General features: G+C 38.7%; 1 protein-coding gene across 1 annotated transcript in view; it reads left to right on the forward strand.

Moving 5' to 3' along the window:
* The window catches only part of cntnap2a (contactin associated protein 2a), a 471,866-nt gene that overhangs the window by 368,008 nt on the left and 90,137 nt on the right, over positions 1-13,721 (forward strand). The window contains exon 14 of the mRNA XM_041244554.1: positions 10,303-10,459. Within this exon, the coding sequence (XP_041100488.1) occupies positions 10,303-10,459 (157 nt within the window). The remainder of the gene's footprint in view (positions 1-10,302; positions 10,460-13,721) is intronic.

Below are 13,721 nucleotides of genomic sequence, written 5' to 3' on the forward strand. Positions count from 1 at the left end.
CATGGCAGAATTGTTCCACCATAATGGCTTCCCCCATTTGTTGAGCGGTCTTCTTCTCTGGGGTCAGCCAATGGACCATGTGGTCGCACAACCGCTGTGCCACCACCCTGGGGCGTGTCTCCGGGGCTCTCCGGTACTCGCGGAACCGCGTCCGGTGGGTCTCCGCGGTGATGTTGAGACGACGGAGGATAGCCTGCTTGACTAGGTCATAGTCAGTGGCGTACTGGTCGCTCAGGGCTTGGTAAGCTGCCTGCGCTTCCCCGACCAGGCAAGGTCCTAGCTGGCTTGCCCAGAACTCCCGAGGCCATCCCGCCGCAGTTGCCAGCCGCTCGAACGCCACCAAAAATGCCTCCGGATCATCCTCCGCCGTCATTTTCATGGCCCGTGCCTTCGGGGCCGACATCAATGATGTTCCGGTAGGGGTCGCTCCTGCAGCAACGATCAGCCCTACCCGTTCAATGAGCGCCGTATAGCGCTCCTCCCTCCGTCTCTCCTCTGCATCCCGTCTGATCTCCAGTGCCTGCAGCAGCTCCGCCAGTGCGTTGCGGTCCATCCCGGATCTGATACCACATGTGGCAAAGTGGTTGGTAAGGGGAACAGATGTCGCGGTGATGTGGTGCAGGAGTGATGAATAAGTTCAGTGAATAAGTGCTTTATTGCTCTTTTCCAGGTCTGGCGACCGTCAAAAATAATAAATCCCCGGCAATACACAACAATGTGTAAAGCACGGGGATAATGAAAACAAGGGCACAGTCCTGAACAAAAACAATGGTACGGTCACCAGTCCTGGGTGATCGAAAACGTGCAGGTGCTCAGTGCAGTGGTGCTCCGGATAGTGCTCTCCTTTCGACAGCTCCGGAGATGTGCGTTAACTGTCTAGTGCTGAATACAAAAACAGACAGTTACACGGACAGACACAACAATACAAAACACGAACACAATCCACTCTGAGAGCTCTTCTCAGTCCTTCTCTCTCTCCAATCGTTTAACCCAAACGAAGGAGAAGATCAGCGTTACCCTGGCCCCTATATGTAATCCCGCATGATATCGAGATAAACGGTTGCAGCTGCCTTATTACTTGCAGCTGCCTCTCGTTTACCTTTCAAATCAATACGGTCTTACAACAGAGTCGCGCTTCCCTCCAGGCTGACCCACTTCCCTGACCCGGAAACGAACTGTCAGGCCAGCCCTTCCAGATACTTCTCCTCCCGTTCTTTAGCGCCCTCACAGGTCGGGAGGAAGATTCATCACCAGAACTCATCTTTCCGTCACACTAGGCCATTCCACAACTTTAAATTTCTTGCTCTTCAACCATTCTGATGTAGACTTGTTTGTGTGTTTCGGATCATTGCGCTTCAGCTTCAGCTCACGGACAGATGGCCTGACATTCTCCTGTAGAATTCTCTGTTATAGAGCAGAATTCATGGTTCCTTCAGTGAAGGCAAGTCATCCAGGTCCTGATGTAGCAAAGCATCCCCAAATCATGACATTACCATCACCATGCTTGACTGTTGCTATGAGGTTCCTACTGTGGAAAGCAGTGTTTGGTTTTCGCCAGACCTAACGGGGCCCATGTTGGCCAAAAAGTTCCACTTTTGATCGTGGCATGATGTGCCTCTAGTACTTCACTCTGATAGTAAAGTTAGTCAAATTTATATTGGGCAGGCCTGGTCCAAATCAGGCCTGATTGTTAACCAAAGTATTCAAACAGCCGACCCTAACTAACCCTTTAATTGAGTTAACTAGGGGGGGCAATAACTTTTGCCTGAAGATTTCATGACTGATTACCTTGCACACCAAACAAATGAAAGAAGCACCAAACTTTTGTGTCATTTTTTCTCTCAGACTCCCTGTATATACTACTACAACCCACAAAAAGATCTGACCAAATTCAATGTGAAGAATGTGCAAAAATAAGGGAAATCAGACAGGGCAAATACTTTTTCATGGGACTGTATATTAAACACCCAAGTATTTAAATTACAAGCATGTATATGAATTTATGAAAATGGTTTTAAGTTTATAGACTACATGGGATTAGACAGCTATGTATATCATGGATTGTATTTCACAGGGATTGTGTTAAAACACTTCACTTACCTGTTTGTAAGACACATGAACAAGAAAAAGCAGATACAAAACTTCCAAGTGTGGACAGGACGGGACAATAAAAGCTTTAAGAATGAGATGCAATTATTTTATAGCCTCATATAACATATAAGAGTAATTGGTAGAATTTAAATTTCTAGTCAACATAAAGAGCTAACAATGTAAACTGTATTCTTATTTTTCTTTTTTTGAGTTTATAATTTACAAGCCCTGGTCATTTTTTCTAATCATTTTTCAATCGGTCATTGCTAGAAGACATAAGCTGTAGCCTGATGTTATCCCTCTTTTAACAACTTGCCCACAGAAAGATTGTCCTGCATCACCAGAATGCATCTGATTGCATTATTATCTAAAGCGTACCATCTTTCTTTTTGTAAAAACCAGTAAGTGGCAATAATCGCACCATTGTTTGCTTCACAGCGGCAGAGCCGTAATAAAAAAAAACACATTGTATTCCTTCTGCAAGACTGCCATTACTGCTGCAACACTGCCATTACTGCTGCAAGACTGCCATGATTAAGCAAACAAGCAAACAGCCTTAATAAATGCGAAGCCCATTGAGTGGAACTGGTTTCATCAGTGCTCAGGCTGCCAGTCTGTGACTTACTATAAGCCCAGGAGATGAGGTCTGCCAAGGTATTGAATACCTTGTTGATTGATGGTTTGGAACTGTGGGGTTATTTGTGAATTAGCAGGAAAATACTGCAACAAAGTCAAATGAATCCTTTGGGTTTTCATTCTGGAATGATTCAGATAATTCATTGAGAGTATTTGAGGGAGTTGGAAGCTCTTCTTAAGTCTAGATGAAATGTTTGTGCAAGTGAACTCATTCACTGTGGTAAAGTACAGTTTGAAATAATTTGTGTTAGCAGTAGTACTGGTGCAAAAGCTTTACTTCAGAGACTGGGAGGCAGTAAGATCGCTTTGTAACCCAACTTTCTTGCAGAAGCATGCTAGAACAAGTGTTTCCATGACATAGGGTTACAAACATTCATGTCATTCATGTTGTTCAGTTTCCAGTTATTTCTTGGTTCTGTTTTTAATTAGCTCATTGGAAATTCTGTGTCACCCAATGCATAGCCACATGCCTCTTGCCTTTTGCTGCAATCATCTCTACTTTTCTTGCTCAAGGTATGTGGGCTTTGGAAAACTGTGAGTCAAAATAATTAATTTAAATGAATGACCAGGTAAAATGGTTTGAAGACCATGGACCCTATTCCACAAAACTTTATGGTCTCTCTTTAAGGAATTAATTGATAAGGATTTTTAAGCATCTTTCTAGTTGTTATATCAAGTGTAGACAAACCTTTTGGGGAAAGCCTTGCCAGTTTTCTAGAGCTGTGGGTATTTAATTTTGAAATTTAACCCTTTGCGGTCCATTTATTCAGTGCCTGTCAGGCACGTCAGGTCCAATTTATTGTCACACATGCTGTTTATTTTCACACGTGCTGTTCACTGTATTTTTCACATACCTCTTTATAGACATGCATACTGATAAATCCTCTTCTGATCACTTATTTTATCACCAAACTATTCAATAATGCGATCCAAGTAATTATTTTATAACATCACAAAAAGCTCTGCAAATGTCCATGATATTCTTTGAGCGCTGGGTGCGGAAGCAGCTACCTCCTTTGTTTATGTCTGTTTGTCTCTGTATGGTGCAGCTGCTAGGGCTATTGCTCACACGGCCCTTTTTTTCTGTTTCATTCGGCTCCTATCGGTCTCACTCGGCCATAGAATAGTTCTCTCTGCTTTTTCCAGAGAATAGTTTCCGACATAGTACCGCAAAGGGTTAAACATTTCTGCAATGACATTCAGTACGGAGAATCCTCAATGTGGACGATTTAAATTGCAATTGAACAGACAAATTAATGATGATAATGAATTTGGCCAGAGACTTTGTCCACAGGTGCTGACAGCTATCCGCAATGTTGGCCGACTAGTGAAAACATGATGAGATGACATCATGTAGTCTAGTGCCGCAGACTACTACGAGCCACTTCCCCCCCAAAGACAAAGCAAGCTAGTCTTGAAGTCCAGGTGTTAAGTCTAGAAAAAAAAAAAAACGTAGCATCAGTATGGTCAGAATAATTGACAAAAAATCAGAGAGCATAATAATAGGGGCATGCTATAGACTGCTAAATTCAGATACTGAGCAAAATAATTTGTTATACAGGGACATTAGAAATGCATGCAGGAAAGGAGAAGCCATACTAATGGGGGATTTAAACGTCCCCCGCCTAAAATGGGAAAACCCGATGGGGAGCAGGACAGCCGAAATTGAAATGGTAGAAATGACAAATGACTGCTTCCAAACACAATTTGTCAAGGCACCAACTGGAGGGGGGGGGACATATCTTGATTTAGTCTTTTTAAATAGCAAAGACAGAATAACTAAAACAGAGGTCAGAGAACCATTGGCAAACTCAGATCTCAACATTTGAAGTGCTTTTTAAAACCCAGAAAGTAACGACTAAAGCTTTACAGTTTTAAAAGCCAAACTATGAAGGAATGAAACAGAGACTAAGAGAAGTAGATTGGAGTAAAATAGAGAAAAATCCACAGGAAAAGGATGGCTGTTTTTCAAAAATGTAGTACTAAAGGTGCAAAACAATTACATCCCAAAAGTAGACAAATCAAAAGCTAAAACAAAATGGTGAAAATGGTTTAATAGATCAATTAAAAAAAATATTCAGAGAAAAAAATGCACTTTACAGAGCATTTAAAAGGGACCAAGAACAATGTACACAGAAAGAGTACTTGGACCTGCAAACTCAAATAAAAAGGAAGTCAGAAAGGCCAAGAGAGAGATAGAAACGAGCATTTCTAAGAGGGCTAAAACCAATTTCAAAAAGTTGTTCCAATATTTTAACAGAAAGAAAACATTCAAAGAGGTAAAGAGGTAGATACAAATGGCAAAATCATAGACAAGGAGAAAAAATAGCAAATATACTAAATTATTACTTTTCACAAGTTTTTACAAAGGAGGATACGCACAAAATGCTCCACATGCCTACCTGTTCCTATCCAGTTTTAAATAACTTTAGCATGAAAAGGCAGAAGTGTTAAAGGGACTAGGAGCTCTTAATACAAACAAATCCCCTGGGCCTGATGAGAATCACTACTCAAAGAAATGAAAGAAGTTATTTACAAACCGAAGACAACAATCTCTTGACTTAGGGCTTGTATAGAGAGAATTGCAATACTGATCCACAAAAAGGGAGACAAAACTGAACCAGGTAATTACAGACCAATAAGCCAGACTTCTATTATATGTAAACTTATGGAAACTATAGTAAGATCCAAAATGGAAATTACCTATATGATAACAGTATCCTGGGAGACAGTCAACCTGCTTGATTTCTTTGAGGATGCAACATCAACAATGGATAATTGCAAAGCACATGACATGGTTTATTTAGATTTCCAGAAAACTTTTAACAAAGTCCCGCATAAAAGATTAATTCTCAAACTGAACACAGTAGGGATTCAAGGAAATGCATGTACATGGATTAGGGAGTGGTTAACATGTAGAAAACAGAAAGTACTGATTAGAGAGAATTGTGGGAGTCTGGAACCAACTCCCCAGTAATGTTGTTGAAGCTGACACCCTGAGATCCTTCAAGAAGCTGCTTGATGAGATTCTGGGATCAATAAGCTACTAACAACCAAACGGCCGCATGGCCTCCTCTCGTTTGTAAACTTTCTTATGTTCTAAGCTGCAAGGTGGTAGCAGGGGAGGAGGAGGCCAAACAAAAAAGAAGCAGCATGAATGCAAGCCACACCGAGTTTTTATGACACTTGGATATGACGTGTAGATTAATGGGCAGATTCTCCATCCAGAAATACAACCATTTTCCAGAAATACAACTTGTATTTTATGGTGGTTTAACTTTGAGATTCAAAACCATGGCTACAGTGACAGCCATGTATTGCAGCAATTTAGTGGTTTCAGGCCATTCATTTATTTTTATGTTTTTTTGGCTGACAGGCTCATGTTAAGAGATCTAGTTCTCCCCATGCGTACTTCCTGAAAAATGCCCACCTGCCAAAATATGGAACATTTACATTTTTAGTCCTCCTGTAGTCTTTGCTTACCTTTTTTCCATGTTCCCATATAACCCAATTGCTCTTGGCATTTTATTTGTTCAGAAGTAATAGCACAAGGCAGTGCTGGCATTGATCCTGTGAGAGACTCCAAAAATAGTTACTGAAGCAAGAATAAATAGCTCATCCTAAAAATGTTTTAAAAATGTATACCTGAAAGTTCAGAATATACTGTACATTACAGCTGAATTAACTTTGCTAAATTAACACCAAAGCCCCCTACTCTACCTGGGTCTGGTTCTGCTCCAAAGCATTGGGGCTCAGTGGCTTCAACAGGCTTCCATAACTAGTGGCCCATCTGCTCATAGCAAGGTCGGAAGCATATCCATGGGGAGTTTTGCTAACTGTCTAGAAACTTGCATCAAGACAGGTAGACTGCTGCACCAGGACAATTCTTTTAGAAACTGTCAATATAGCAATATATGCACTACACAGGTGAATTGGGTAACCAACATTGCACACAATGATTTTAGTACCTTGTAACTTGTGTCGTTATTTGGTTTCCAGTTCTGTCTTTTTTCTGTTTTTCATGACATCCGTGAAACTTATTTAAGAAATCTAAAATGTCCGACCAAGAATAGCCACATGGCTCACTCTTGAAGACCAATACAACATGTCTATTTAAACACGTAACACATTCAAAATAGGCATACTGATAAAACTTTACCGCATATCATTTTAACTATGAGAATGTCTGTAACACCCCAGAAGGTGTGATTTTTGAGATTCAAAATCATGGCTACAGCGAAGAAAACTGTACTACTGTCTTGGGAGTCAATATGTTTACATATGCATGTATAAGATTTCATTCAATTTTGTTCACTCAGAACTTTCCATTTGCAAATCAGATGAAGAACTTTATTAAATGGCCTTGAACACAACAAGCACAGCTTTCTTCTTGAAATAACGTTAATGCAGCCATTTATTACTGTCTACAGTACCTTGGTGAATTGTGAGCAGTATTTTATAAAATCATACTATCAAAGGAGCCTATTCTATTGGTACAAAGCCCTTTACAGTACATCACTCAAACTAAAAGTGCCATATAAACCAGGAAACAGAGGCAACATAAATATCTGCATGTATAGCTAAGCCAAAAGTTTAGCATAACCTACAATTTTAGGATTGGGACATTAATTTAATAAAATAAAAAAAATTAAACAAATCTATATGAACATAATTTAGATATTTTATTTTACATCATATAATCTAAGAAACTACAAAATTATGTTTTTGTTTTTTTGTATTTTCTCCTTTGTTCAAATGTCTTGGATATTTGTTGGTTTTAGTTATTGCCACATTCATTCAAGTTAGAAATACTAAAAGAAACTTAAAGAAAATAAATTAAATAAAAAGCGGACACTTAACAATGCTGGAAATATTTGCTGTATCTCAGTACTTTAAAATCTTGCATTCAAATAATAAATATTTTTTGACATTTCCCAAGATGACACACCTATGCCACAGTGGCCAGAATATTGCTAGGCTGCCAACAACTGGATTAAGTTGATTTTACTGAACAATATTTAAAGAGAGCAGTGGATTAGTGACCCTGAGAGCCCCTAGTTATTTAATAGTGGTAAGCAGCTTGGGTAGCCAGCACACTACTCAACACTACAATATATAATGTAGTGGCCCTAGGAGGGTAGCCCCCATGGAACTAAGTGGCTAATTTTGGGAGTGAGGTATACACGGGGAAATTGTGGGGGGCCTTGCAAAATGAATCATCATGCTTGAGCAGGTTCAATGCATTATGGTTGGGCTTGTCACCAGGTTGCACATGAGGGGTGGTTTTTAGTACTAAACGCCACTGGTGTCTGGTCCTGGGCGTTGGTAATTAAAGGATGGAGACAAGGATTTAAAGTGTGGATCAAGCTGAAGGAAGACAGAATGGACGAGGTCGAGAAGAAGATCAACAAGTCTTGGCTCTGGCCTTGAGCTCTGTTATACGGCCTGTTTGGAAGATAGTGTAGGGATCTTGGCTTGAGCTCTCCCTCCTGGTTTTATTTTTTATTCCCACCTGCCCCATTTGAGAAAATATAGTTTCCATTGCAGGCAATACTGTGATATGTCAATGGTACTGCTAGACTTTTGTCAGGGTAAGGCTAACATTTTTCTGTATTTTTCTTTTCTGTAATGGTACATCTCTGATGAAGTAGTCTGTAGGTTCTCCACTGCTATCATCAGGGTATATTTACCATGGTAGTGTCTTGTACCTGTATATAATATTATTTATATGATCAAGTCAAAGCAATACTCAAGTTGTATATCCAAGACTAATAAACTGCATTTTCTGCTTTGAGTTATAGGAGGCAGAATGTTCTTTACAAAATTTGGGGATTTTATACAAGCCAATGAAATAGTACAAAATCCATTGAACCCACTGCATCTGTTGCATGGGTTTCTGTATATATCTCTACCTATAACGCCTAGAACCTAATATCAGGGATAAAGCTAATGTACCTTACAGGATAGAGAGCTATATTAGAAGCTACCAAACTGCCATATTGTAAGGTGCATATGCTAAAGGGATACGGTGTATTGCATATTCCAATTATACATTTCAAGCACACTGCACCGTAATACTGAGACTGTCTGTTCAAGCAGAGGCAGCATTTGGACAGATTATAATTAGTGGTCAACCATATTAACTGTTAACCTATCGTAACTTTAACAAGGATGTGTTCAAGTTTGCAGAGAATGTAAAGGCAATTCTAATTATGTATTTAATTCCCACACCATGGTAAAGAGCTAAAGCCATTACTTTAGGGCCAGTGTCATTAAAGAGGAATTCCGACCTTGTATAAATTACATAGGCATTGATTGTCAGTAAACAGCTCCCTCAATCTGCATTGCTCATTCTGAGTTCTGTATCCTGATAAAACTGACACTTGGAAGGCTGTAGTTATTTCTCCCTCAGCAGAATAGAGTGTTACAAAACAGGTTGGGCATTGAACTGTGTGCCAGTCACAGTAGAGGAGAAACTATGAATGGATGCCACTCAAAATTGCTGTTTTGGAATCGTAATACAAATGTGTTATTTTGCTATTCAATACACAGAATATAATTTGTTTAGTGTATATTGGGTGGCAAGGTTGCCAACTCAGCACTAAGGGTTTAGGCACTTTTTAAACGCGTCTAGATTTCAATTAAATTATTTTGTTTAAAAAAAAAAGGGGGGCTTGCAGTAATACAAAATCCTTAGGGATTAAAATCAACATTTTCTATTGGTTGATTAATCACTCCTGTTTGCTGGTGATATGAAACTGGATTGAAAGACAATTAAAAGTAATCACTTTTAGTGACACGATCTGACATTTTCTTTTGAGCTGTACTGCCCATTGGAGTTTCCTTCAGCCAAATGTGATACCTAACAGGAAGAAGATTTAACACACATCAAGAGTGTATGTATTTTTGGTATGGTGTAAGCTTTCAAGTTTCAGACTAACAAATGTAGCTTTCCGAGTGCTATTTTATTTAGAGTAGCTGAAGAGAAATGGCATTTTTTGAGTGCTCTTTTATATTAGTTAGCTGAATAAAAGGTATGATAGAGCTGTTACCTTTCTAATACCGTTGAATAAAAAGACAAATTGGCTTATTTTTGAAGATATATTTTTTGCACACTGTTTTTTGATACTGCACTCAGGTAGACACGATTAATCGATCAATTATATATTTGTATGGGAAATTATTTTTATATTTTATCATTTAATGTCCTGCTGTACATTTTATAAACTGTTTCATTTTGTATTGCCCAGTCTTTCCAAATTCATAAACTGTTAGCATTCTAGGAAATTGCTTAAATCATAAAGGAAATAGCACTAATAGAATGATTAGGGAAACTATTATTGCTCAGAATACCTAGACAATGCTAGTCACATTTAAAATAAATGCTGCGAGTATGTCTTAACACCAATCATTCATATTGCTGTCCATTAGTTGAGATTTGTGATGGGCTGAACAATCTTGGGTCCCTCTGCACTGTCATTAAATGTTGGTTTGTACGTCCCACTCAGTTTAAATTGTGAGGTGGATCACTATGGATCTAGTTAATTTAAAATCCTGTCTTTCTTTTTCTTCCAGATGGTACCCCGTATACATGGTGGGTAGGGAAAGGCAATGAGAAGCATTTTTACTGGGGAGGTTCTGGTCCAGGGATTCAGAAGTGTGCCTGTGGAATTGAGCGGAACTGCACTGACCCAAAATATTACTGCAACTGTGATGCAGACCAGAAACAGTGGTGAGTCAAGTGGAACGGTAATTTGATTGAATGAGTCATTGTTTCAAATTATTTTACAAGAAAAATATTCTGAAGAACACTTCAATATGATGATTTGTGATGATCCTCATTGTGAAAAAAAAAGTCCCTAGCAATCATGAAGAAAAACTCAGCTTTTCAGTTTATTTGTTTATTTTCTGTAGTAATTAGTAAATTGTATCACAGTTGCATGCCTGTACCCTCAAACTCTACTACACTCTGGGTACTGGAATGACAGTTTTAACATGTGGGGCCTTATGCTGTCTGCAGGATCGATACAACTTCACAGTTCAATACTACCTTATGATGTGACTGCAGTATCTTTTTGTAAGGTTGCAAATATAGTAGCCACATGCTAATGAAGAATATATATATATATATATATATATATATATATATATATATATATATATATATATATATATATATACACACCACACACACAAACACACACACACACACACACACACACACACACACACACACACACACACACACACACACACACACACACACTACCGGTCAAAAGTTTTAGAACACACCCATTTTTCCATTTTTTATTGAAATTTAAGCATTTCAAGTCCAGTGAATAACCTGAAATGGTACAAAGGTAAGCGGTAAACTGCCAGAGGTTAAAAAAAAAGTTTAGGTTACCAAAAGCTGAAAAATAATGTACATTTCAGAGTTATACAAAAAGGCCTTTTTCAGGGAACAAGTAATGGGTTAACAACTTACAGCTGTTCTGCAGCAATGGAAGTAAATTAAGCCTTGAAAGTTGATGCTAACAATTCCTACAGGTGTCCCAACTTTTGTTGATTACTTACAAACCCTCTGTCTGTATAAAAGCAGTGTTGGAACAGACTGTGTTACTACACCCTCTTAAGTATTATTTGGACAGTATTGTACTGCAGGAAGTAGTATATTGCTGTCATAATGGCAAGAAAAAGGCAATTAACAAAGGAAGACAGACAGACCATTATAACCCTTAAAAGTGTAGGTTTTTCCTTTAGAGAAATTGCAAAGAAAGCCAAGGTGTCAGTGAGTACAGTTTCCTATACCATCAAAAGGCACTTGGAAACTGGAGAAAACTTTGACAGGAAGAGGTCTTGCAGACCCAAAGCCACAACAGAATCAGAAGACAAGTTTCTGAGAGTCAACAGCTTGCGTGATAGGTGGCTTACAGGACAACAGCTTCAAGCACAGCTTAACACTGGTCGAAGTAAGCAAGTCTCAGTTTCAACTGTGAAGAGAAGACTTCGAGCTGCAGGTTTGACAGGTCGAGTGGCAGTAAGAAAGCCATTGCTTAGATGGCAAAATAAGAAAAAGAAGCTTGCCTGGACCATGAAGCACCGCCAGTGGACTACTGAGGACTGGAAGAAGGTCTTATGGACCAATGAATCAAAATAGGAAATCTTCGGTTCATCACGCAGGGTTTTTGTACGCAGTCAAGTAGGCGAAAAGATGGTTCCTCGGTGGGTGAGAGCAACTGTCAAACATGGAGGAGGAAGCGTGATGGTCTGGGGCTCTTTTGCTGGATCCAGAGTCAACGACTTGCACAGAATGAGTTGCACCCTGAACCAAAACGGCTACCACAGCATTTTGCAGCGCCATGCAATACCCTCTGGTATACACCTAGTTGGTCAGGGGTTCATTCTACAGCAAGATAATGACCCAAAACATACCTCCAGGCTATGTCAGAACTACCTTAGAAGAAAAGAACAAGATGGTAGGCTTCAAATCATGGAATGGCCAGCATAGTCTCCACACTTAAACCCCACTGAGCTGGTTTGGGATGAACTGGACAGAAGGGTGAAAACAAAGCAACCTACAAGTGCAACACATTTGTGGGAACTTCTGCAACAGTGTTGGGAAGAACTTTCCGAACAATATTTGATTTCCATTGTAGAAAGAATGCCATGAGTGTGTTCGGCTGTTATATCTGCAAAAGGTGGCAACTTTGATGAGTCAAAAATTTAGATGAAATTTTGTTAAACAAAACGATTCCACGATTTATTTTTTATCTCCAGTTGTTTATTTGTTCTATGCTTTAATTTCAGAGTACACAGAGACATTAAACTGCATAAATTTCAATAAAAACTGGAAAAATTGAGTTGTTCTAAAACTTTTGACAGGTAGTGTGTGTGTTTGTGTGTGTGTGTGTGTGTGTGTGTATGTGTGTGTGTGTGTGTATATATATATATATATATATATAAAGAGAGAGAGAGCGAGAGAAAGAGAACGAGAACAGTATTTAATAATGGATAATACAGATAGCCTAGTTGCAGATAGTATGGGTTAAATTATTAAATGTGACTTCTCCAGTGCCTTTGAGCACATTCACAATGTAATTTAAATTAGATTAATTACTGTACAATAAGCAAATCCAGGTACCTAAAAAAATTATGTTAAATTAGCATTTTTATTTTTCAACGGCAGGGCATGTCACTTTTTCATTTTGCTAAAACATTCTAACAGAGTTTTCTACAGCTGATACATAAAAAACCCCCAAAAAAACAAGATAATAAAAAAAAGAAAAGGGTCATGTGCACTGTAAGATATATGATATTAGAAGTTCTGATGCAGAATAAAGTGTATAATTCTAATGACATTGTCCACAGAATACGAAAAGCTAATTATCAAAGGAGATTCGTTCCTGTCTTTGAAGCTGCACGCTGACTCGTGGAAGAATACTGAAGGTTGGCCATCAAGTGATATTACACCATATGGTGTCTCTGATGATCCTTCTGTGTGGGATTTTAAGGAACTATTTCAAGAATAAACTTAAACCCTATAAAGAAAATGTTTACTAATAATTCTGAATCACACTGGAATGATTTTAACCTATATATGGAAATCACGATTGATGTCAGTAACAAAAATGTATAGCCAGTAGAAAAATAAACTCTATATTTTTAGGTAGTGTTACAAGTAAGCATGTTTACTGCTGATCATATTCACTCCCTGCAGCCTGCATGGAGTTTATAAATGATACAGACCCACACATGGAGAGCAGTATGCAGATATCTCTTTGTCTCTCACAGCACATTGATTTGCAACAAATAAAAAAACCAGAAAACAGACACTTTTAATGGTTTAGCAAGCCAGTGATTTGTACCTTCACAAGACATGAACCATTGCAATTTTATAATAAGTTCCAAAACAATAACATACCTGGATACCTTGCTTTTTGTTACATTATGGTACAAGATTTTGCCTCGAAACAGACAGTTTTTGGTGTACAAGA

The sequence above is a fragment of the Polyodon spathula genome, chromosome 3 (genome assembly GCF_017654505.1).
Source record: "Polyodon spathula isolate WHYD16114869_AA chromosome 3, ASM1765450v1, whole genome shotgun sequence".
In the NCBI taxonomy this organism is placed as follows: Eukaryota; Metazoa; Chordata; class Actinopteri; order Acipenseriformes; family Polyodontidae; genus Polyodon; species Polyodon spathula.